General features: G+C 47.7%; 1 protein-coding gene across 1 annotated transcript; it reads left to right on the top strand.

The window, feature by feature from the left end:
* The first annotated feature begins 8,116 nt into the window (after positions 1-8,116).
* On the top strand, positions 8,117-25,534 carry LOC144130254 (scoloptoxin SSD43-like). The gene is made up of 6 exons (XM_077664218.1): positions 8,117-8,388; positions 10,217-10,310; positions 14,092-14,276; positions 16,187-16,296; positions 19,495-19,585; positions 24,806-25,534. Exons 1-6 carry the CDS (start codon positions 8,125-8,127, stop codon positions 25,097-25,099), a joined length of 1,038 nt encoding a protein of 345 aa, XP_077520344.1. The 5' UTR covers positions 8,117-8,124; the 3' UTR covers positions 25,100-25,534.
* Positions 25,535-26,478: the final 944 nt, after the last annotated feature.

Genomic DNA, 26,478 nt, shown 5'->3' on the forward strand with positions numbered 1-26,478 from the left:
AAGGGCCGATAACCATGATTTTCTGATCTTGAGTGATGAGTGGGGATTGAGTTGAGCTCATAGCCCTCCTTCGTACGGCATTCGTAAGGGCAGCTGTGTGTTTATGAACTCGGGGCTCAAGTGACGAAGGGCAAGGTGGTCTTTCGGGCGAGGTATAACTGGTAAGCGAACTTTCTCAGGTAAGGGAGTTTCGGAGCTATCGGCGATGGTTTTTGGCTCTGCTAGGTTGGTTGGAGCCCTTCGTGCGCACGTGGGTTGGTTTGGATGTCCGCGGCCGCTGGCTTTCAGTTAGGTCGTCTTCTAGGTAATATATAGGACAGAAGTTATTGCCAATCGCTTAGCTGCGTCGGGCGCGCAGCGAAAGTCTAATTCGTCTGCGTCATTAGGATGCTTACTAGTCCACGCCAATTGCTATTGGAATAAGGATAGGAGTAGCGTCGATCGCGGCGTTAGGCTTAGCGCCTTTCCAGTGCCAGGTCTAACGACCCCACTAGTTAAGTTTAGCACTCGCACGTGGTGGCGCGAATTTCAAAAGTCAGCGATATATTCACTCACACCACGATAGCTGTTCTGGCGCGTGTTGTACCGCTTGGCTAGAGAACCCACGACTGTAATGCGCTGTACACCAAACCAAATATTTCGGCCACAAACGACGAAAACATACAAAGACCATGCAACACACGCCGGTACGTGACTGCATCTCGTAGAAAAATAATTGGATGGCGTTTTAGCATTGTTAAGCACTGAATATTATGCGAAAGCATGGTTTTTTGCAGACATCTGATCGTCGAGGTTGCAGTTGGACAGCGCATGCTCACGCTGCTGATATGTTGTGTTTGATACTTCCAATATTGCTTCGTTCTTTGACACTGACTGACTGACTGATTGACTGACTGGCTGACTGACTGACTGACAGACTGAAAAACTTTATGCTCTAAATATGTAGAGAGAGCGGTCCTTATGGGGCCGTTCCTTACAAACGCTATGTGGGCTGCTCATTACAGGAGCCCATTGGCTATAGCTGCTGCTCGGGCGCGCCCTACCAGGGCCTTTTGGTTAGCCAGGTAAGAGCAGCCGAGTGGGGCCGCCCTCCAGTCCTCGCGTGTAGGTTTGGGGTATGGGGAAAGTGCGGGGTTGATTTGCCCAACCAATGTGATACAGGCTTGTGTGTTCTCTGCAAGATGGGCATGTATCCTTGTATATCGGGGTATGTATCTTGTCCATTAAACCAAGCTGATGGTAGTTGTTTGTGTGCGTGTCTCATTGTCATTTCTTCTTCGTTAGTCAACGACCTATGTAGTTCCGGATAATTATTTCCTTCTCGCTGACCTGTAATATACCACGGCATGTGATCTGCCCTTGGCTTCCATTCGAGTGCCCCTCTTGCAGTGCCGAGCCTTCCATTCCTCTAGCGGCGCAGCGTGCGCCGTTGTTACCTTGGAGGGACTCGTGTCGAGGCGTTCCAATTATTGTTGCTTCTGCTATCTTGCGCTTTTGTTTACTCAGTGAAATTATCGCGTCACTTGAGACTCTCATTTTCAAGTAACTTCTACACGGCGCTTGCGAATTTCTCATCATATCTCAGATAAATTTCGACCACCTCGAGTTCGTCAACATCGTAAATATACTGACGTCGTAGAATACAGTGGCATTTTTCTGCGTTCAGCCTGTAATAGAAACACGGCTGTCAGGCCCGGAATCCAGCCACACGCCACCATGCTCATGAAAAAAAAAATTGAAACTTTGTTTTTGAGGAAAGGAAATGGAGCAATAACTGTCTCACATATCTTGGTGTACACTCAAACAGCACCTTAAACGACGTCAGTGCACGTTAAAGATCCCCAGGTGGTCGAAATTATGCCGGAGCCCTCCACTACGGCACCTATTCTCCCTTTCTTCTTTCACTCCCTCCTTTATCCCTTCCCTTACGGCGCGGTTCAGGTGTCCAAAGATATATGAGACAGATACTGCGCCATTTTTTTTCCCCCAAAAAACCAATTATTATTAAAGAAGGGATAAAGGAGGGAGTGAAAGAAGAAAGAGGTGCCGTAGTGGAGGGCTCCCGAATAATATCGACCACCTGGGGATCTTTAACGTGCACTGACATCGCACAGCACACAGGCGCCTGCTCGAGTATGAGCAATTGACCCAAGGCCCACCCCCTTACGGCTCCTGCGCGCCCTGGCCTGCTGCCTTGGAGGTGCAGCGAGAGATCGTCGGCATTGCGGGAAAGTGGAGCACACCCCTGTGTGCTGTGCAGCAGCTGGCCAGAGCCGTCATAAACGAGGAGCTCCAGGACCATCTCCTCGTGTACACCGACGGCTCAGTGGCCCGCGACAGCTGCTCCCTTGCTGCGGCGGCCACCATCCCCGCCCTGCGACTGCACAGCCAGCAACACGCAGCCTTCCTGGGCTCCTCCACCCTGGCGGAGTTGATGGGGATCCGGCTCGGGCTGGACCTGCTGCTCACCCTCGGCCCACCGCCGCCCAGGAGTGCTCTGCTGTGCGACTCCCGCGCCGCCCTCAGCCGCCTGCAATCTAACGGCCGCGGTACCCCACTAGTGCGGGAAATTCGCTCGCGCATCGAGCGCCTCGCGCAGAGAGGTTGTGCCGTGCGTGCACAGCGGGTGCCCGGTCACTGCGGCATTGCAGGAAACGAAGAAGCTGACGACCTCGCGACCGCTGCACACCAACTACCTGCCAGCGATCTGCCCCTTGCGCTGGAGGACGTGCGTGCGGCCATCCACGACCATCTCCGAAAGCAGCACCCCGACCCACGCATCGCGGGAGGTGAGGGCATCGACAGTGTCACCGGCTGTCGCGTACTTACACGGTCACAACGTGCAATGATCCTCAGCGCGCGCATTGGCTGCGTGTGGCCCGGGGAACGACGGGTTCGTCACGGAATCGCGACGAGTGATGTGTGTGACGGATGCGGTGCAGTGGAAACACCGATGCTCGTCGCGATATGCTAGCGGCCTATAGGGCGCAGGGCATACAACCAGACTCCATCAAGACGCTATTGTGGCCGCAGGGCAGTGGGCGCACTCGTGAGCGAACTTTGGTGAGCCTCTGCATTCCTCGAACACACGGGCTTGACGTCCCGTCTGTTCTCCGTCAGGTAGTTACACGCAGTGACCGAACGCTCCGCGAGTTCTACCTTGAACGATTAATAACTGGACGCCCCACTCCAGTTGTAACCAACACAGTGCTGGGCGCGTGTGTGATTTAATTCCTCTAAAATGAACTAATCACGCGCACAACCTGGACACATTTCTGATTGTGTAAATAGTTTGTACATATTACTTCTCCCCCTATCCTCTATTCCTGTCCCCTCACCTCTTTCATTTCATTTCTCCATTCTGCCTGCTATCCTTTATTTCCGCTGCCCCAGCTCAGGTGCTTCAGTATCGATGGCAGATGCCGGGGCTAGCAAAAATCTTTTCCTTCCTTTTTACTATTAATTTTAACAAAAACCACTACCACCACCACCATTTCGCCTCCATCGAAATGCGGCCGCCGCAGTCGGGTTCGAACCCGGGTACTCCGGGTCAGTAGTCGAGCGCGCTAACCACTGAGCCACCACGGCGGGTAGCAATACATGGAGGAGCAGAAGAGGAAGACAACGCGAACCATGCAGCATGCGCGCTGTTGCGCTCCCATGTGCTTTTCCTTTTTATTTACTGCGTTCAGGTGAATAGCCACCCGATTCTTGGCCGATCCCTCAGTGTGGGTATGTGCCATCTTTTGATAGGCTAAGAACAACAACAACATGCGCGCTGTGGATGTTCGCTGACGTGTTCTTGTTAGCCGCTGCTGTTCTCTGCTTCGCCTGATGGTTTCGGCTTATTCATCATTGCTGAGCCCATACTACATTGGGGGGTTTTGGCCAAGGCGTAGGCTAAGACGCAGTTCATGTGAACCTGAGGGTGCGTTTTGCTGAGAGATGTCGTTGACCTCCCCAGGTGGAGGGTTGGCAGCTTGGTCTGCCAGCTTGCCAGCCCAAAGCCTGCCGCTTGAGTCCTTCAAAAAAATGGCATTGATGGAATTCCCGTGACTCTCGTCCCAATCGGTGAGGGTGCGATCAAAATGAAAACCCCCCAACTAATTCAACAGGAGCTAAGATCATGGACAGACCACTATCTGCAGATCTCTGAACAGCGTCCATTTGCCCGTAGAGGCATTTTGTGCAAGTCCTCAGACATCGCTTGTGTTGCAGACTTGTTTCAGCGCAAAATTTTCAGCTCACTGCCGGTCAAAGCATTCATTCCCGAACAGCTTGCATGTGTTAAGGGTATCGTAAGAGGTGTCGACCCAGCATCGACCCCGTAAGAAATTCTAGAAAAATTTCAGGATGCAGGAGTTGGTGTCCTTTCAGCCTACCGCTGTAGTAGAGAGGTAAATGGCTCGTGGGTTGCTACTGAGTGTGTAATAACAAGTTTTGCTGGCTCTTCCTGCCCTGCTGAATTAACAATTTGGCCGATTGTATACCATGTGGACACTCTGCAATCCCGCCCCCTTCAATGCACCAACTGCTGGCGGTTCGGGCATAGCGGCAAAGCATGCAAGTCGGAGACCCGCTGCCGTTTATGTGGAGAAGGTCATTCTGCTGATAACTGCACCTCAGAGCAGCCTCATTGTTGCCTCTGCAGCAACATCCACTCAGCTGATGATGACGACTGCGCAAAACGTAGTGAAGAGCGTAGCTTGTTGGAAATTATCAAAGAGAAGCGGTGCTCAAGAGCCGAGGCTTACGCTGTTCTTAACAGGAAAAATGACTCATATTCTAGTCGTGTGCGCGCTTCTATTGGGAACATTGAGTCCCACTTGACTGCCTCAATTGTGACCACAGTAGAAAAAGCCCTTAATAATGTGGTTGAGCGAATGCTAAACATTTTTTGTGAGCGTTGGCTCAGTTTGTTGCTGTTCAATCTGTGTCAGCATTAGCATCCGCTCTGGCAGCAACGTCTGCATCTGTTTCAGCTTGTGCAGCTAGTGCTAGCAGCTCAACATCCCCTCCTGATGCTCCTCAGGCCCCAGCCAACATCTCTGTTCCTAGCAGTGCATGTCGCACTGACATCTGCACAACAGATGCCGAAATGTCGTGCCCTACGCAGAAGCGCCGTGCTTCCTCGTCACCATCTAATCCTAGTTCTGCGAAGATGAAAGATGCAGATGCATCTTTCAAAAGAACAATTGCAAAAGCCAAGGAGGAGTATAACGAAAATTTAAACACATATCTTTCAAATCCTCGTAATCGGAACGCCCTGTATAGATTCAGTGAACGTAACAAGTGTTCTGCAGTCCCTCTACTCACTAATTAAACAGTGTTATCAGGACAAAAGGCTCAGGAAACCATGGAGCGTATCGCTCAGGGGTTGGCGGTACGTTTCCAGACGAAGAGAAACGTCCCTTTGTGCACAATCTCACCCTCTTCGGATTATACCGAGGTTGACGCTTCAAAGCTCCTCTCAGTCCTGGCAATGTTGCATCCTGCAGCTCCTGGACAAGATGGTGTCACTTTTGGTATGATTAAAATTTTAGCGCAGGATTTTACAAGCGACCTCTCAGATATTGTCAATGCTTCGTTGGAAAATGCACAGATTCCAAGCTTTTGGATGACAGCAAAAATTATTTTATTGATGAAAGATGCAGGAAAATGATACGTCTTAGATAATATTCGGCAAATGGCGCTAACATCAAATTTAGTCAAATTAATAGAAAGAATAGTGCACAGTCCCCTCACAAAACATATTCATGACGTCAACGGTCTCAGCTCGGCCCAGATTTGCTATCGTCGTGGATGCTCTATATGGTCCGCGCATGTGGATCTAGAGAGCAGAATTTGGCTTTCGCTACGCAGAAGGGAAGTTTCGGCTTTGGTCACTCTTGATGTAGCAAAGGCCTATGACAGTGTAGAACATACTGTACTACTTAAAAGACTTGCTCAGTTACATCATCCAACCTACATTTATGCGTGGATATCTGAAGTTCTGAAGGACAGATACATTTACTGCGCAGAGGGAACCCTATGTTCTAATACATTCTATCAATGTGCAGCAAGGATCGGTGCTATCCCCGCTGCTTTTTACTATTTTGGTTAGTGGCATCCCCAATCGTTCCTCATGTAACAGTTTTTGTGTAGGCAGATGACATAACTTTTTTCGCCTCGGCCAGGGATATCCATTCCCTTTACCAGATTCTGCAGGCATATTTGGATGCTCTTGGAGTATGTTGCACGCTATTAATTTAACCCTGAATGTTGACAAATGCGGCGTTTTGGTATTTCCTCCAGACACGCCTTTGCACATTTTATTAGTCCATCGCTCTAACCAGATTCCACAAGTGGAATTCGTTAAATATCTAGGTGTTACTTATCACCCAGCATTAGGTTGGAGCCTTCATATAAAGAACAATGTGTCTAAAGGAGAACGCGCTCTATGCCTGCCGGCTGACAAGAATCGCCAATAAAAAGTTTGGGATGCGCCGCGACTCTTCATTGTTACTATAAAAAGCCTATCTAAGACCTATACTTGAATTTGGTTGCATTCTTTTCTCTGGTAGTGCAAACTACAAGATTCAACCCCTAATCTTACTGGAAAGGCACGCTCTACGTCTCTGCCTTCGTTTCCCAAAATCAGTTTCAAACGCCCTGTTTTATCTGGAAGCCCGTATCCTGATCTAGGTTCCCGCTTTCAAATACTCACGGTGCGAACTTTCCTCATGTCGTTGGACCCGGTGACTTATGTCAGTACTCCTATTTTTGTGTCTCAGACGGCCTTTTTCTTTTCTCATCATTTGCCACGGTATCAAATGCCACAAATTGTGTTAACGCAGAACCATTTAACACCGATTGGTGTTGATCTCAGTTCTTCGCACTGGGTTGTTGACACGCCGGCAGCAGTGGAATTCCATTTTGACCACATCTTCCCATCTCATGTGAAACACATGCCGGCAAACATTTTAAACGGCCTTCCCTCTGATCACATAGAGGAATACTCCTATCATACGGTGCTCTCTACCGATGCCTCCGTCAGCTGCCAAAAAGCTGCAGTTGGCATCTTATCGCAGGATTTGGCCTGGTGCTATTCTGTCAGCATCACTGATTATATTCCTATATTCTATGCAGAATTTTTCGCTCTTGGATTGGCCCTGCACAAAATTCTATGTTATGTGTCTCATGTTATTATTCTCGCTGATTAGTTGTCAGTTTTAGTCTCGCTTGAAACACCACAAAAAGATTTTATGAGCCGTTTCCTGCGATTTTTTGTCCCATGCACTTTGAAGGACGTCCGTTTTAGCTGGGTTCCTGGCCATGCAGGTACTCGTTCAAATGAGGTGGCTGATTAGTTAGCAAGGTCGGATCATGACGGGTCAGTGACACATCCTGTCCCGAATTTCAGCCTCCTGGCGATTTCCAGGTTTCAGAGGTTCCAACACATATCAGCCAGGTTACGTGATTCTTACTAATACCACTGATTATCAGCACTTAGCATATAATTGGAACGTCCGTTCACGTAAAACCATTCTGTGTGAAGTATCGATGACGTAGTTGCGGTGCGGGATTCCCAGTTTGAATTTGTATCTATGCTGGTGTGGGTTGACACCGACAAACCTATGTGACGCATGCGGGGAGGTTGAATCTGTAGACCATTTTCTCCTCTACTGTGCACAGTTCGCACTTCAGAGGAAGATTTACCTGGAGGTTCCTCTCTCCAGGTTGGGGCTCCCGTTATCTCTGCCAGTGTTATTATCGTTCAGAGCAAGCGCCAAAGGATTTGCATTGGGTTCAATTTGTGGGATTCTCCATGATTACATAATTGCAACTGGTAGGTTGATTTGCTAAATCTTTTAAAGTTCTACGAGCTCTTCTTTTTTCACCAAAATGCTGTTTGCTATTTTAATTTAAATATTATTCTGTCATTTTTATTGATACATTTCTCAAAATTCACGCTTGGTGCTAAAATTTCGCCGTAATCTCCTATGGAAATTTCTTTTTTATGTCACTACACCTTGGCCAATCCCCCCATATGGGTGTGTGCCATGCTTTAAGAGGACGAAGAAGAAGAAGCATGCGCGCGCGGCGCGAGAGGCTCGAGAAGAAGAAGCAAGAGCTATGGTGGTCATGGATGCGACCTGGCCTCTGCTCCTGGCCTTGGTGACGGCGGCCAACGAGGTGGAAACAGCGGTGGCCGTCCACCTTCCCACGTTCAAGGACCTCCTGGCCATCTTGGCACCGCGGGCTTCCGACGGGGACTGCACCATCCTTGCCGAAGGGTTCACAGAAGAAGAACAGGAATCGTTCCTCAAGCAGCACAACGAATTCCGGTCGATCATCGCCACAGGCAAGGCGGAGAAATTTCCAAAGGCGGCCGCCATGAATTTTCTGGTAGGTCAATGTGCGGGTCGCTGCGAGCGAAATAACGTTCGCTCCGCCTGTTTTCCGCCTTGATGGCGTATCATTTTCTGCGGATGATCTGAAGCCACTCTTGCACTCCGATGCCGCGCCTTACACACGACCCCACGTCAGTAGCCTGTCTTCGCTCGAGAGGAGAGCGAATTTTACGCGACAGTGTATAGAGCTCGTTCTGTCGAACAGCCGGCTGCGTAGGCACCGCATGTCGGAAATAATCAGTGGCTACATAAAAAAGTCGTATCATGCCAACTTTTCGCCGCAGAAAGTTCTGGATGGTGTCATACAATTCAGCGTTTCGTGCAGCATAAACTTGCTAGATAGGCTAAAGTATAGCTCGCGGCAGGGATTCGAACCGGCGAACTATGATCGGGGGCGGAGCAAAAAAAAGTTTGGTCCTCATAAAATTGCCGATGGCCTAGCTCTGTTAGGCCAGGATATACGTAGCGAGAGCGCGGAGACTTCTGCATCTGAAGAGTGCATGCACTAGATGCGCCTTTAGTCATGTTTAAAGCTTGAGCCGTAGTGGCGGATTAGTAGCGTCTCCGCCTCAAACGCCAGAGACCATGGTTCGATTCCGAGCCTCGGCATAGGTTTTTTTTTTATTCAATGAATGTGCGGGGAGTTTTAGTGGCTCCCATAGATGCCGCCACCGAATACGTTGGTTAGCGGTTAAGCACAGGCTCTGTTAAGGTGCGTTTATACTCCGGCGTTGCACGTCGACGTCACGTCGTCCAAAGCGAGACCCTCTAAACTCCAACTGCGCTTCACCGCCGACGAGTTCGGCGGCTTCGGCGCACGCTGACCTCAATGGGGGAGACTTGGAGCATGTCTCTCGCGCCGAGTGCACCAGCCGCCGCCGGCCCGGCCAGACCGGTTCGGCTCCACGGGGAGGCGCGCATTGTGACGTCATGCGCTTCCTCGGAGCACCGCTACGGCGAAATCGCAAGTTCGCGGCCAGTAAAGCTTTCGCTTTGAAATCGTATCATGGTAATTTGGGGTTCTAGTGAAATATGATTGATTATTGTGTTATACAAATTATTGTATTTAACTGATTATTAAAAAAAGCAAAAAAAAACAGTCGTTTAAGCCTTTAGGAGTGCCAGGGAGAGCACGGAACGCAATCTCCCATTCGGCGCGACGCCTTGCCCTCTGGACAAATCGCTGACTCTAGGAGGCCTCTCAAAGCGTGTTTGAAGTATCCACCGATGTGTGAGAGAGTCACTGCGCCTTTTTTCCCTCTAAAATCACAACAACGGGGATGAACAAAGGCCATTTCAAGGAGCAGCGTCACTGCATCCTGCTCGTGATCTCTTCGGGCAGCGGATGGGTTGTTTGAGACTCCGAGCGATTTGTCTAACGGGCAAGGCGTCGCGTCGAAAGGGCGATGGCGTTCCGTAGACTCCCTGGCAGCTCTGCATTAAGCTGTCGCGTTCCCCTCTTAGAGGCGAAGCTTAAACGTCCTCCAATTTTTCTGTTTAGAGCGACAGGCGGCTCAAACTGCGCCTTGGTGACACAAACATATAAGTAGCGAGAGCCAGAAATAGTGACAGGCTTAGTCCCGGTAATGCTTCACAGTGCGTCTGCAACGCGGACAGCCGCGGTTATCTGGAGGAAATCGGTGAATAAGTCATCAGGTGCTCTCGAGAGGCGCATGCGAAGCGAAGCGCGCAGCAGTAGCTGTCTACCGAAGGTTGAAGCCCTTATTTGCCATGCAGCTATCTCGTGCAGTGGTCTCATCTTCACTTGCCTTCACTATTACTTGTCCTCAAGTTGCGCTTTCTTGTCTCCTCTCACTGCGCAGGAGTGGAACAAAGCATTGGCTAGGAAAGCCCAAAACACCGCGCAATTCTGCGATCCCAGTCGGCAAGGAAAGGAAGAAGATCTAAAGAAGACCGGTGAGCTTTGTTAATGGCAGTAGTACATAGCCACGTCATGCGAGCAGCCCAGTAGTGTTCGTTAAAGATGGAGAAAGGGCGCATGGAAGCAGTCCCCGTTATCTTCCGCCATTATTAAGCACGAAATTCTTTTAGCTTCCATTCTTGTCAAATTAAGTCTAACATCGTCCAAACCCGACGCCGAACAAGTGATAACGGCGGTGCATTTTGGTGGCTTAGCGGCATTTGTGGCCTAAAAGCGCCATGGCAGAACATATTTTCGTCTCCCATAGATGAGGTTGGACCTATTTTCTATCCATTTCACCCTGAATAAGTTGAGCACCAGGCCAGGGGAAATGACTGTACACATTATATCGGTACTGGGTACCCGGCGGCACTGCGGATCGAACTTCGCATTTCTCGCATGCGAGGCGGACGCTCAAAATACTAGGCCACTGCTGCGGTATAGCCGAGCGAGCGCGTGACCTTTCCCGAAAATGTTTCTAAATTTTCAGTCTGTTCGTATCGAGTGACAAGGAAATCTTCAGCACTAAGCTGAATTTAAATTGTCGGTGGTGGAAACAAATCAGGACTGCCACAGGCAGCCTTGGGCCACTCAACCACCGCCATATCTTCTCGCGCCGCGTGCTAATGGCAACTTCTCACTGTGCTTTGGGCTGTCTTAATTTGCTTTAATTAGTTCTGCGCTGTAAATTATCGAGAAAGTCGCCAAGAGAAAAATTGTTTTTGAAGAAACGAAATGCTTTATTTGTTTCTTTTTTTGAGGGGGAGGAAATGGCGCAGTATCCGTCTCATGTATCGGCGGACACCTGAACCGCGCCGTAAGGGAGCGGACAGAGTAGGGACTGAGAGATGAAATGAAGAAGGAGGCGCCGTAGTGGAGGGCTCCGGAATAATTTCGACCACCCGGGGATATTCAACGTGAACTCACATCGCACAGAACACGGGCGCCTTTGCGTTTCGCCTCCATAGAAACACGGCCGCCGCGGTCGGGTTCGTACCCGGGTGCTCTTAGCCGAGCGCTCCAACCACTGAACCACTGCGGCGGGACCAAACGAAAATTGTTTTTCGAGGCAAGGAAAGGGCGCAGTATCTGTCTCTCCTCGGCGGACGACTCAACCGCGCCCTGAGTCGCCGTCGTGGCTTAGTGGTTAGAGCGCTAGGCTACTGAGGCGGATTACCCGAGCAGCCGCGGTGGCCGTGTTACGATGAAGGCGAAACGCAAAAGGCGCCCATGTACTGTGCGATTTCAGTAAATGTCAAAGATTCCCACGTTGTAGAAATTATTCCAAATGTAAGAATGACATTCGGCTCCGGCACCTTCAGCGGCTGGCGCTCAAGCAAGACGACAACCGCTGAACGCTCCGATGGTCGTGCTAGCTCTTCGAGGCTCTGATGATTGCTGGCCGTCCTGCTAAACACTGCGACGTAGCGACCCGTCGGAAGACCTCTACTACACAAAAAAATTGAAAATTGGTTCTTGAGGAAAAGAAATGGCGCAGAATCTGTCACACCTCGGCGGACACCTGAACAGCGCCGTAAGGGAAGAGATAAAGGAGGGAGTGAATGAAGAAAAGAAGAAAGAGGTGCTGTAGTGGAGGGCTCCGGAATAATTTCGACCACCCGGGGATATTCAACATGCACTGACATCGCACAGCACACGGGCGCCTTTGCGTTTCGCCTCTATCGAAACGCAGCCGCGCTCGGGTTCGAACCCGGGTACTCCGAATCGGTAGCCGAGTGCCGTAACCACTGAGTCACCGTGGCGGGTTCCACACAGGCGACTTTTGCGTTTCGCCTCCATCGAAATGTGGCCACCGCGGTTGAGTTCAGTGCGCACCTCAAATGGGCTGTGTCGGATGGTATGAAAAAAGTGAAAGAACGAAAAGGAAAGTTTTTCCGAATTTCACCGAATTTATTGGTAAAGCTGCAGGCAGCCTATAGACGGTGTAAAAAAAAATGTATGGGACTGTTCTGCGCATGTTGCGAGTGTCGTGCTCGGTGCGACTGGGCGTGCGCGACACAGACATTGACAAGAAGCCATAAAATTGTGATGCCCAGCTGTTGTGTGCCCGGGTTTCTCTCGTGTACAGGAGTGAGAGCCGCGCGTAATTTTTGACAGCTCGATTTCTCAAAGAGCGGCGGATGCAGCATATATTTCTTGGCACTGGACGCTTCGGCGAGCCTGCCGGCTGAAACTGATTGATCCTCAAATGCGCAACATGTGCTGCTAGACTTGTCAGACGGCCCGCCGCGATGACTCAATATCTTTGTCTCTCGGCTGCTGACATGAAGGTCGCGGGTTTGAACCCCGCCATGGCGGCCGTGTATTGGTGGAGGTGAAATACAAAATCACCCGTGTGTAGTGCGGCGTCAGCGCACATTAAGGAAGCCCATGTGATCTATGTTAGTCCGCAGTCCACCTCTACGGCACGTCAGACTGCACATTTTACGACTGTTTGAGTTGTCAGACTTACGTAAGACTTCGTTAACCTGGGACATGTTTTTACCATCGCGTGAAGCGAGCGTTACAAGCAACTGGTCACCGCTCCTCGTCGCAGTAAGAGGTGTCATCAAATAAGTTTTTTTGGCACTGGTCTTGGAGTGTATGTATAGAGTGACATTAGAGACCTTAAGCGTAGTGCGCAGCGCTACTGCTATCACTTACCAAGCTCCGCCCAGTGCGTGCCTCCACTGAGGATCCCGCTGGACGACAGGTGCCGGCCAGCTGCGGGCACACCTGCTGCGTCGTCAGCATCTTCGCGTGTGCATTCGCAATTGTCGCTCGCGGTACGTACTATGCTAAAGGTCTCTACTAATGCTTCGCAGTGGAAGAGAAACATTGCTGCGCCCGGCTACTTTTACAAAGCTCACCGTGGCGCCGATTCGTTTTCGGCGAAAACAGTCATGAACGTCGACGTAACAATTTAATAAGCAACAAATATGTTCTAATTGAACAGGAAGCGCTACAAAGGGGGTGGAAAGCGGCAGGAGGTCACCTGACGAACAAGGTGTCGATAGGCAACATTCAAAATTTGCCGCGGTCAAAAAAAAAAAATCTAGACTTCAACACTTCAGTGCCCTACATTGGGTAGCTAGGGGTTCTAATATTGTTTTCTGCCACCATAAACCAAAAGATAAGAACACGGCTGACTTTTACGCAACTTGCGGCACTCAGCAATGTTCCTCCTAAGGGCTGCTATAGAGGCTAGAACCTTCTAGGCTCTGTAGAGCTGCTAACAAAACTTGAGGGCGGCGCTCATCGCTCACCACCCAGCCTCCAGGGGGCTGATGCAGCAGCTCAGCTCTAACGTTGGATACACGCTGGCAGGAACGCTACTCTGTTCAAGCCTTGGCGAGTCGTGCCAGTATTTGTATTGCAATATCGTTTCATTCGCTACCATTGATGAACCTGCCGTAACATTACCTTCCCTTCTTGCTCAGGGATACGCAGCCATTCAGTGCATCAGTCAACGCATATATTAGGTTCGTCGCCAGACGTGTGCAGTTAATATATATTAAACAAGGAATAGCAAAACCTACACGGCTCAAGTGTTATCCGTTGGTGGTGACTAAGGGTTCATCCCGCTCTTACAGGCGAAGTCCGAGCAGGCTAAGAGGCGACTATGCTATGAGGAAGCTTTCTTTATTAATCAGCTGTCTTTCGAAATGTGATCTCTTCGTGTAGTTTCTCAATGATTGTTTGAAGGGGGCGAACTGCACTGATTGTTTATTTTGTGGCTGGTGTTGTTTACGCCCGCTCTCACTTTGGACTGCGCAGACGAAGATTACGAAGGCGGCACCTCCCAGAACACGGGATCTATCTTCATCAACAAAGCGGAGGAAGCCGCGCAGAAAGGATTTGCAATTCTCCAGAACTGGTTCAAAGCCAGGGAGAAATTCGACGTCGCGGGCTTGGACAAGTACGTCAAACAAGCTGACGCAGATGTTGAGAGGTTCGCTCAGGTATGAAATCAAATCTGCTGTCGAAAAAGCAACTTTTCTGGATTGAACGCGGGTTAAAGAGGAATCCTACACTTAGATGTGTCGAGCTTGGAACTTTGAATGTTAAATGAGTACGGACGGCAGATTTTGATTGCGTGTTCTTCCTGTAAAGATGCGGAAGCCATTACTAGATGAAAATCAGCTCATAGAATTTGCCTGCGCTGGTAAATATAGGACAACGGTCTGATTAAATATACTCTTCAACGCTTGGCCACCTCATTTGCCAATCTTTAGAGGCAGTTATTCAATGAAAAAAAAAGTGGGCATTATGAAGAACTACTTAGGCTTTCAAAATAAAAAGTCGTTGTACCAATACTTAAACAACGAAAGCCTCCAACCTCCCTGGTACCTCACAGCCCTAACCATTTATCATGTGAAATGTTATGGAAATGTTCTGAATGTGACAGTAATCTTCGTATTTAAATTTCATGAACTGCTTGAGGGCCAGCAGTGCGTTTCAATAAAACTGGCCGCACAACTTGTTAGCTAGTGCACCGCGATAGTAATGTCCAAGAAACACACGAGGGAAGGTGGGGGGAACTCCGCTTTTTTATTTTAATGATTAGATGTTCAGTTTCTAAATATTCATTAAATTATAAAAAAAAAATATTTCTCTATTTCTCCGCAGTTCAAAGGTGTATTTGTTTAATGCATGCACACTTAAATTGACATGGGCAGCTTTGTAAACACGCATTCTCGAGATGTGATCGACTGCGTTGAAAACATTCTCGCGCTGTCTATTTCAATTCCACTTATCATGCTCATGAACAGTGGTCAGGGAATCAATCAATTCTGTTGCGACATGATTAGTTTAGGTTACTCGTACAAAAACCTTTAGGACTGGCTAGCTCGGTCACACAGGGCTTCCTATTATTAGCGTCCTAGAATTGAAGCTGGCAATCTAATTCTCACTCACTGCCGGAAGAGTCAAACCTCACAAGAACATATAGCACATGAATGCCTTGCACTAAAGAAAACATGACTACTACACGGAGTTTTATACAGGCGTTTCCAAATCAGGAATTTGCGTTGACAGCCCAGTGCTGCAGTGGAAGTGGGAAAATAGATCTGAGATCGGTTAAGTCAATCTAATGTCTGAGCGTTCGCTGTGGTGTAAGAGCAAGTAATTTTTCAATAGATGCATTATGTTCTTTTTCTTGCAAAGTCAGACATCCGGACGTGAATGAGCATTTGCCCAGCGCTGCAGTGATACACTAAAGTTATCTTTATTTCGAAAGTTCGCTTAGAGTAAACCTTCCCGCCTGTTTAAACATGCTGGTTAGAGCGTACGAATTCAAATTTAACCCCAGTGTGCACCGTGTAATAGACCATTTTTGTATGCCGAGGTGTTTAAAGCTGGGTTTTGCCCCCTTAAGGGTGGAGCGGGGTTTGAGGACCCTCTTCCAAATGTATAACACTGAGAAAGGGTAGGGCCGGTACTGTTACGCTTGTACCCATCCTTGCGCGGCGCGGGGTTCGGAAGCAACCACATGTCAAACAGGATTTTGGCGCTATCCTTTAACTCGTCGGTTTCGCATCGGCACATCCGATGCTGGTTTGGCTCTGCTCCCAACGCGCCGTTCCTTCCAGCAAGCTGCCGATACAAAAGCACCTTCGAAATATATTCTGCACATTTCACTGGGCAAATGAATGATTCTACGAATTTGTTTTTACTTTCCTGGGTCCTCATTCCTCTGTCGAGAAATTGTTGCCCCCCCCCCCCCCCCTCTGAGCAGCACGCATGCACGCATTCCAAGCAGTTTTGCAGTCGATGCGTGGCACTGATTATCCTGAAAGTGTTTTTCCTCTCTCTCAGGCGACCACCACTGCAGCCCCAAGCGCACTTACTGTGCATGCATCCTCCATTGCAGCTCATCTGGGCGAAGAGTGTTCGCATCGGCTGCGGCTACGTAAAGTTTTCGCTCAAGAGCCAACCCGACGCAGACCCGGAGGAAATCCTCGTGTGCAATTACAACCCCGCGTGAGTTTGAACCGGACTGTTTTTTTACCACAGGTGCACAGTACACAGCCGACAAAGGTCCGCCTGTTTTTTTGGATCTTACCAGTAGAGTGATTTTCCACAGCGAAATGTCGTCTCTCAATCTTGGCAAAGCGCGCCTGATTGTGTTTTTTAGTGCGAAAGCAATGCTAGTGCCACAAAGCAAAAAAGTCTGCGTGTTTCTGTCTGTAGCATAGGAGATTGGTGCCCCCACCTTCCAGAAGCACCGGCCACCAGCCACCTTCCCACCGCGCACCCCCTTAGCTAGGAGGCGGAGTAGCTAGGTTGCTACCCACACACGTACCTGTACCTTCGATCCGTTACTCCACCCCAGCTCTGCTTACTTCTAGCCTCCACAACCGGCATCCACCATCAACCCACCGAACCCTGCCATCCAGAAGCACCATAACCCCCAAACCACCTGCCTTAGTTCTCCATAAAGCCTTCATCCGCTATAGGTCCACGCCGCAGGGGAACGAATAAGTGACGGTGAAATCGAATTCAAAGAAGCAGTGGGAAAGCCAGCTGCTCTCCAGAAGCGCTACCCAACAGACACCTCTACACCTCATATCCCTAGCTAGGGGCCTAAGTCCATCCACCCACCTATGCACAGGGTCAGCAGCTTTGCTGAGAAAAGCGGTCACTAATGAAGACGTAATAAACTAAATTTGGTGAAATTTGACACTACAACACTGATGGCTTCTACTTATATAAAGTAAGTAATGGCGTTTTTGAAGATTTGATTCGGCGCATTCCAAGACCAGGGAAGGAATAAGCGAAATAAAGCTTGTTATATGATGTAACTGCGATGAAAGGCAGCCGAGGGAGGAGAGGAGGTTTTCTAGAATATAAAATTGCTTAAATATTTTGCGATAATTTCAATACTACTATCTATATAGCACAGCATAATGGCCATTAGGCAACTCCATTTAGTGAACGAGCTAGTGCCACGCATGCTAACCGAAAGTTTAGTTCACCTCTAAAGGTAAATTTTAAAGATGAGTTACCTGGGTGTAAAGAACACTTGAATACGGGGCATGAATAAGGGATCGCCGCGATTATAATCTTACATCAATTCAAGTTGGTCCGAATAAGTTAGCTCATTCCAATTTGTCACCGCACTCCAGTGCGTCATCTATCAGCGCTGAATTGACATCCTCTCCCTTCAACACTGTTTTAATGCATCTCGGTATTTATCGTCATTCGACGTTTAGAACCGAACTTTTTTACATTCTACGGCAGTTCACGCCATTGACGTTTTCCCCCTGAGCAAGCAAGGGGGCCAAGAAATTAATAATACTTGGTGATGCATTAATACAGCTTCGACTGATTTCTGGCAATGAATGATCGTGTATATTGGTAGCAAGTTATCTTTTGAAGGAACGACCGTCAGAGTAAAGAACCCTGTTTGTAATCTGCGAAATGAGCGGTCATGTACCAGAAGTGCCATACCATGTGATAATTTTCAAACACGCGGTTTATTAAGCTGAGTCTCGAAGTAGGAATTGCAGTTTCCAACGTCACATCTGAAAGCTGTTAATTTTATGTGATGTCACTGCCAGAGTGTTTGTTCTTTTAGATATCGATGTGTAAATGCCAAGCAAGTAGCTAGAGGGAGAAACTGTGCATGGTCAGAGCGAGTTTCAGGGACCGAATAACATTCTCAGGTGCTGCAGTAAGAGGGAAGTAGACGGCAGTGACGAGTAATTCATTTTCTAACATTGCTCCACACTCTTAGGCAACACTGTTTATTTATGAAGATGTTAACGAGTATGGCCGACAATCCAGGTGTCAACTAATTTTGCATTCCTGCATATTTATTCGTTTTTCTTCGAGCCCAGGAGCAATACCAACATCCTTTAATCTCCAGAAGCTCGTTCTGTTTCATTCATTTTCTGAGAGATACCAAGCAGACGCCAGGGTTAGTACGTGGCAGGGATGTTTGTCCTCTGGCATGGGCATTGGAAGAGCAGACGTGGAGTCTGGCTACCGAAGTAGCAACCGGTTTGTCACCATCTTGGCACATAAGATTATGTGGTCAAATTGTGCGGTCCTAGGCGTCAAAATTCATCAGCGAGTGCTCTGTCCAGAGTGTCTTTCTCGTTTTAGATTTTAGTCATCTACGTTGGCGAAGTGGAACTCCCCGTCAAATATACCCTCGGTGATGATATCGTGAATTCGAAGAACCAATCAGATGCCTCGGAGAAGTCAAGGGGGTGTTGACGACATGATTTTAAGATCCAATCGGAAGCGTTATATGATTGCAATGAGTGATAACGTAATTATTCTCAGAACTAATCAGAAGCGTTGAATGAGTCACGTAATCGGTCCGTGGTCACATGAACTGAAGCCGCTGCCAACCATATTTAAATTGAGGAAGCGCCATTAACAGTCAGGTAGAAAATTTAACACGGCATAAGCCAAAGTAATAAAGGAAATATGGTTATTGAGGAAGTTTAGAAATTCACACTACCTAGACCAATCAAACAGCAGGATTAGATCATGAGAGATTAATGTACCGCACTAGAATAAGCGAATGCATTACGCCGTCAATCCTGGTTGTTAACAGCGACTTACCCATATCCCTGAAAAGGGTGGTACCTTACTAAGTCGTTCTGCCGGTACTTTACTATTGGGTCGATAGCACGGCTAAACAAGGTTGCAGCCAATCACCGCACTACAAACGTTAGATAGTGATGGGTGCAACTTAACCAAGTGCATAAAAGCAGCATGATCTAGGGAACAAACGTGAGAAGAGGATGTTACGTACTGCTGAACTTGAGAAGAAGAAATGAATACGGAATTGATATGTACTCTTCAGAGAAGACCATCGGCAGTATGTTGAGTATGCAACAAGCGGATTTTGAGAAGAGAAATCTAGTCTGGTACGGCATGAGCTCGGAAACAGTCGTGGGAAATAAAAAGGTAGAAAGTCCGGCCGTATCTTGCATACGGCAAGGCTAATTCGAGGTTAATATGTCGGGCCTTAGTGGTCTCTAAATACAGGTTTGATACTGAAATTTTTTAATCCTCTGCTGATGCAGAGAATGTGGGCGGAGTTTTGAACACTGCTTTTCTGTGAGCTAGCACGAATGATGTCGGCGCTACCCATCCCCGTCAGTGGTAGTGAAAGCTGCATGCGCACTCATACACGTACTCAATGGTCTGTGACCTCTGCAGGGGACGCGTGGAAGGCCAGCCGGTTTACGAGAAGGGCGAGCCCTGCACAAAGTGCGAAGATAGACTGTGCAACGAGGCGACCCAACTGTGCGTAAGTTTGAACTACTTATTGACTGATTTTACTCTGGACACATTCGTTGCAGATCCTTTTTTTGCCACACCTTGTGGATTCCTCGAAATAGTTTTGGGGACCAATGCAATAGATGTAATGTACCTTCTTTGCCAAAAGCAACCAGGCTGTCCGGTTTGCTTCTTATTTGTATAGTGGAAGACTTATCGCATCCATTAAGCTGTAAATCACTTTGAGGTAAGGAGCACCCCTTTCCTCACCTTGCAATACCGATTGGCTTTTAGGAAAGCAGTAGGGGCTCCACTAGATGAGGGTGAAGCAACCATGCAGCCTGGTTACTTTTGGCAAAGACTGTACATAATAATAAATTCCAGGCGTAGCAAAAAAAGTGGTAGGGTTTTAACGTAGATAAACAGAGTGTTATATTGATCTCATTCACTGCAATAGACGCACCACAGAAATGAAAGGAACACACAAGACGAAACAAAGGCGCTATTCACCGCTGACTTATTGAAGTAAATATCAAAGCATATATATGTTCGCTGACCTGCGCAGGCGCCGCATTACAAGGCATCTTGAAAACGATCCCCACGGAAGTTAACAGATGGGCTGGGGAAAAAAAAAAAACTTCTCTATCGTAGAGAGGAAGAGAAATGTCACTGGCACAATCTTGTCCTGCTCTTCTGATAAAAGAAGCCTCCGATGTTTCGCGAGCACTTTTTTCTACTACTATTTACATTTCGTATGCAACAGAAACGCGGTGTACAATCGGTGCAAGCAATGCAATGATCTATAAGGTGTGTTCGTTTATTATTCGCAGGATGTTTTGCGTGCTCTCTGAGTCAGTCATTAACACACCGACCCGTCGGTCCGATATACGATTTACAACAGGACAGGGGGACCTCGGGGCACAATTGATAAAATGCTTTCAAGCTTCCTACGCCATTCTTTCCTATTATCGCAAGATGCGACGGTTCCGCTGAGCAAGTTTCTGGGGGGCTGAAAAATACAGTCGGAATGGTAATTAGAGTAGCCACCTCCTTCAAGTTGCGGAAGAACTTGTGCGTGTATGGCAGCACTTCCGGCCTATGCTATGTTTTTACAAGGGATCCTTTGATATAGAGCTGCACACAACCTAGGAGAGCCGGTTAGACCTCGTGAAGCATTGCTTTCGCACTAATCATTTACTACCGGGCACAAATTTCTCGAGGACACTTGAGCGGCGACCGAAGCTAGCAGCTCTGTTTTTAGCGGGTTGTTCGAGGCCGCACCTTTGGAGGTCCAAGCCGAACATACTTGCTTTTATCGTGTGATAACGAAATGGAGGGTTATCGTGTTATAACCTCCTTCCTCCTGTCCCTCACGGCGTTGTTGAGGTGTGCGCCGATATGTGAGACAGATACTGCGCCATTTCCTTACCTCAAAGCCGATTTTCGTTGTACAGGGACGCTTATAAAGCTTAGAACTCTTGGAACGACCGCTGCAGCCGTGATGGAATCGTGACGGCGACGGGCGCCATTCTCTGGAGGCTAAGTGCAATATAGTGTTACGTTTCGGTATCCTGCTTTAGGGCACTAGTTGTCGATTTTGGCAAAGCGGCTTTCCGGTGCACATCTTTCGAGAAGTACGATAAATCAAAACTTGGGCTACATTTTAAGCGCATGGGTGGAGAGGGCGGTTAACACTACAACGGCTACGTGAGGCACCGAATAATTTTTGTTCCTAGCCTTGAACTTTTGTTTTACGATTCAATTGAGAGAAATTTAGTCCATCTGCAATGCCAATTGCGATGAGCATACCACGTTGGACTCTGCGTCCTCCACCCACTCTTGTTTGTGTTTATTCATGTTGCCGTTTTTTTAATGCGCAAGCATTGTATGGTTATGTTTGCGGTTTCGGGTCATCACGACGACGTTCGAACGAATTGAGTTATAAGAGAAAGAATGGTTGCATTAGTGTGAGCACGAAAAAAATCTCGCAGGGGAAATCATAAGGTGCATGCGTGAAAATTAGTGAACTAATTAGATCCAAAAATCTCTAAAAATAGGGGCGGGGGGCGGAGCAAAAGCGCGCCAATTTTGAAAACACCGGAAGTGGGCAGAGCTAAAGCGTGGTGCCAAGTTTGAAAACTCAAAATGGGAAATGTTGGAACTAGATTAAATTAGGCAAAGAAGAGCAAAGAGGGGCAAAGAAGGGCAAAGAGGGGCAAGAAAGCGTCAATGCTTACGCATTCCTCCAATGCGAATGCCGCCGTGATCTCATATTTTTTTAAGTATCCAACATCTAGCAGTGATTTCATTGTTTCATGTCAATTTAGCTTCTGCCCTGTCCGAACGGCATGCTTTCTTTTATTCTATCTGGCGAACGCAGTAAATAATATTTCACAAAAAGGAAAGCTTGTTAGCAGATTCTGCATCATTTTCATGCAGATAAATTTGTCACCCGCAATAATGTCATTTCTTTCTGAATTCATAGCGTCATTTAAGCCTTCCAAACAGATCTTATGCTATGACCCTACTGTCACTTATTTTCAGTGCTACGGTTATGAAACTTTGACGCATAACGGCAAAAATTTATCCGCTGGCATTGATCTTTGGAATACTAACCAGTTCGCTTTCTCGATGCCGGAATATACTATTAAGGTTGCAAGATTCCTGCTTTGAATGCCGAGAACGAGCGGAGCAAAGAATGGTTAAGCACCACCACCGAGATTCAAATAGCAAAAGTAGTATTTAAACGTATACCAGGGCGCGCAATTAAAAGCACGCAATCTCATTAGTTTTGGGGTGCCATAGATTAGCACTGCGTGTTCGAACATGGAAGGGAGATGTTAGAATATCTCGAAATAAACTGTTTCTGTGCTCTTATTATACACATAGAAAAAGCAGCACTAAGGTCGTTAACGAGGTACTGCGGGTTATGTTACATTTTGGACTACAGTCTTGGATGTTTTTGAACCAAAATCAGCGTTTAAAAACTGCGGTACTAGCTGGGAAGTGAAGCTGGAATTTGGGATACTGGACCGTTGGAGAACAGAATTTTGTTTTGCGGTTACATCTTGCCATGAGCCAAGTTGAAGGAAGGTTTTTCACTCGCGGGAATCCGAAAGCCGCAACATCCGGGCTTTGAAGATGACACAAATGGCTGCAGAAATGGCGTTTCATCAGCGTGCCTGTGGTCTTCCGGCAATAGTAGGGTTTAGATGCGCATCAACTCTTGAGATTTTCGTCTATAGGGTCTTCAAGAAGCTGTCTCATTTGACAGTTGCAATACAATTTATGAATTTCATGGTTATTCCGATAATTTCGTAATTCTCACCAGGATTTCTTCTGCCAAAATTGTTAGTAGGAAACGCGGACGGTCTTAGCTACACTGCGCGGGATGTCCAGTGCGCTTTAAACATTGCAAGTCCTTGTATTTTATTTTGTGACTCGTCTGAGAAAACACAAGAGAGTCGCATATAGCTGCAGTACAGGACTGCTTGTGTCTTCTCGAAATTATTCACTATAAGTCACACAGTCAATGCTAGAAATTACCGGCTTTGTTACTTAGTTTTCTTGCTCTGCAAGCGTTCCAATGCGCAATTTAAAAGGACATGTTAAAGTCGCAGAGTGCAGTGTGCACGCTTCTGCGCGATAACATTCACACAGCCTTTGACAAAGCGAACAGACCCATGCAAACAACTGCAACAGGCTGTCGACGTTCGTTAGGTTTGCATTCCTTCGTTCAGAAAAGTTCCCGCACGCCAAAATCGCGCATGCTCAGTGTGCCAGCCTCCAAACGCGCTACTGCTGACAACACTCAACCTTTTTTCTCGCTTGTATTGTTTCGCCTGCCCCTCTTGATAACCTATGTAGAAAGATAACGCATTTATTGTTTGCAGTCATATTAACGCGCAATTTTAGAGTGCCTGAGATAAAACTATGAAAGACACCTTTCTGAGCAACGGCAACTGTCTCACTGACGATTGACTACTGTGTCTTGGATATCGAGGAGTGAGGGGTGTTTTTATGTGCACCTGTACTTAAGGCACTGTTATATGGTCGCTGGCTCGTGATGATGATCACATCACTCATTTCCATTGAAGACACGGCGACGAACGTTATCTGCCCGTGTCTATTATGGAGACAAGGGCTGCTGGCGCCTGCTCAGTAGGGTTTCATTTTTGTTCTTTTTTTGCTGGAGAGGGACGTAATTAGTAGACAGTTTTGTGAACCCAAGTTCGCTGTTATCGTACTCTTGTGAACGATATCCCCAAAATGTATTGGCGAGCGAGCGCCTCAAGCACGATTCCTGCAAATCCGGTCAGCAATCGCCGATAGAACTAAAGCGAATGCAGAAGCTGGAAGAGCACGCATAGTGGATCCTTTCCTTCCGAATGGACGTGAATGGGCTGCCCGCGCAAAGTGTGCATTCCGGCTCAAAATCCTGACTGCGCATACGTCGGCGCAGCCTTTCCATTGAACGCTACACGCAGGACAGTGGACATAACTATATGTGAAAATACTTGCTTAGTCTGAAAATCGATCATGATACCCTGCTTTAATTTGTTTTCATGAAACCTACCATGTTTACGCTGCTGTTTCGAAGTCGGTGGTGCCGTCTCCCCAACTAAAATTAACATTAAAAGAAATGACTTTCAGAGCAACATGTGTGAAATGCACGAATCGAATTGTTAAAACTTTTTCAACTCTTCAACTCAGCAGGCCACACTTCATGGGTAGTCAACTCGTTCTCTGCGCCACGGCAATGATCATGTGCAGCGCGAGAAAAGTACGTGTACATGAATCCTTGATTGTAAATCCTATCCCCGAATGTACACTACTTTAGACTCCATCTTCGCGTAAAGAACACCAGAAGTTTCCGATTAAAAAGTGCATTATTCTCATTTTCTGGAACGTGCCTCTTCTGGGCGTCTTGAAAGATTGACGAGTTTTTAAATGTGGTGTGCCCTCTATGCTGTTCTATCTCGCCAATGTCCCTTGGCGAAATGTGTTCCGAATAAGACGTCTGGCGTCGGCCAGTGTGCTACGTTAGAGTCCCTATAGGATAAGCGTTGTTAGACGTACGGGTCTGCCGAGATTGCTTTTCATAAGGGAACAAAGATACTGACGGAGTAAAACTCCTGCGATAATTCTATTCTTTGCGGCGATGTCTCTTCGTTGTCCCCAGAGAACAACGAGGAATTACGAAGAGACATGGAATATATATGCCAACCTTTCCTCCGCCTCGACATTGCAGAGAAACAAGTTCGACGAGACTAAGGAGCGGAAATTGGGTGGTGGCGAGAGCAGCGGGCTGCTGGGCATTGTGGGCATCGCTGCCGCCGTCATCGCCGTCTTAGTGGCCATGGCGGGCGTGTGTTGTATGCGGAGTGCACGCCGGGGCGCCTCCGAAGCAGCCGAAGGAGCCCCATTTGCCGGAGGCGCCGGAGACGAAGGAGCCGCCGCCCAGGTTGGCTCCAAGGAGATGCAAAAGATGGAAGGCAACGAAGGAATTGGGAGCCAGGAGGGGATCACCAAGAGCACCGGATGATGCGCTGCTGTGCCCCGCTGTGGGGCTGGTCTTGCACGCTGCGGGCGCTTCTCTACTCGTGGTGGCAGCGCGCGAGTGAATTCGCGCTGATGACGATATAGATATATAAAAAATGGTTGAATGCGCCCTATTTCCTGTGATATTTAAACCCATCCCTTGAACTACAGAAAATGCAGTGGTCCAGGGGACCCTGAAGTGTACTGTAAAGGCATGGCACTGTAGCGCGTGTAGATGCAAACTGCAAAGCACTTGCGTGGAGTGTTTGTCGGTAACTGTTTAGTTGGCACGTCATTAGGGGCAGATCGCAGCGTGCAGTGTAGCGTTTGGTTGAAGACTGAAATATGCGATTGCAGCGACATCCTTCAAATTTATATCTAGTACAAATTTTCAGTCATAGCGGAGCAACAGCTTGGCAGTGAGATGTTGGACGTAGTAAGTGAGCACGACCGTTATTCAATACCAAACATATTGATATAGAAGCGAAGTAAGTGTGCGAAAGCCGCTACCGTTCCCGGAGTCATATCGCTCACGCAGCTATGCTTTAACGCTGTTCTTTGTAATTACATGAATTGCTGCATGTTGTAAAACATGGCGGATGGTTCTTTTCTTTGCCCTGAGATGTTCAAGTTCCTACTTCCTGAGTTTAGGCATTTGATGAAAGCGTCTTTGCTGAGCAGTTTTACCTTGTGTGTAGAGAGTGCTGCCGGCCGTCACTAATTCAATAAGTTATGTGCCATGGCTCTGTTTTTGTTTTCAAAGAAGACACGCACACCAGCTATTTCTAATCTTGAGATTTTCTAGTGCGGGGTTCTGTTAACTAGAGGACACGAGAGCAGGTGATTGCATCGGTTGGTACGAAGCAACTTGTGACGTGCATAAAAGGAGTTTTCTTGTAGAATTAACAGATAGATGCTACGGTTATGGCCCCTCTCTCAGCGCATGTGATGGACATGTTGAAAATGCAAAGCTGCAAATAAGCCAGCCTTTGAGGAGAGATTATTCAAGCGACCTAAATCAACGCTCAGTGAGATTTCAATTACCGCTGTGTCTTAATTTAGTTTAAAGAATTCTCGTTTTTACTCTCACTTAGTTTCTCTTTGTTGTATGCGCAATTTGTGCACTTTGCGGCCGTATTTTTTGTAGTTTTCTCGTGTTTTCTAGGTAATTTTTTATTCATGTTTATTTGAAAACTTTGCATGTATAAGAGTGGCGATCCGAATAAACCGTTCCCAGCGCCATGTTGCATCATCTCCATTCTTTCTATGTCGCCGTCACGCAGTTTCGCTGTCAAAAATGCTCTCACAAAGGGGCGATCAGGATAATTCACCCAGCAAAATGACGCACAGCAGTGGTGGCCTGGAATTCTCTGCAGCCGCTCA

This window comes from Amblyomma americanum, chromosome 4 (genome assembly GCF_052857255.1).
Source record: "Amblyomma americanum isolate KBUSLIRL-KWMA chromosome 4, ASM5285725v1, whole genome shotgun sequence".
NCBI classification, from domain to species: Eukaryota; Metazoa; Arthropoda; class Arachnida; order Ixodida; family Ixodidae; genus Amblyomma; species Amblyomma americanum.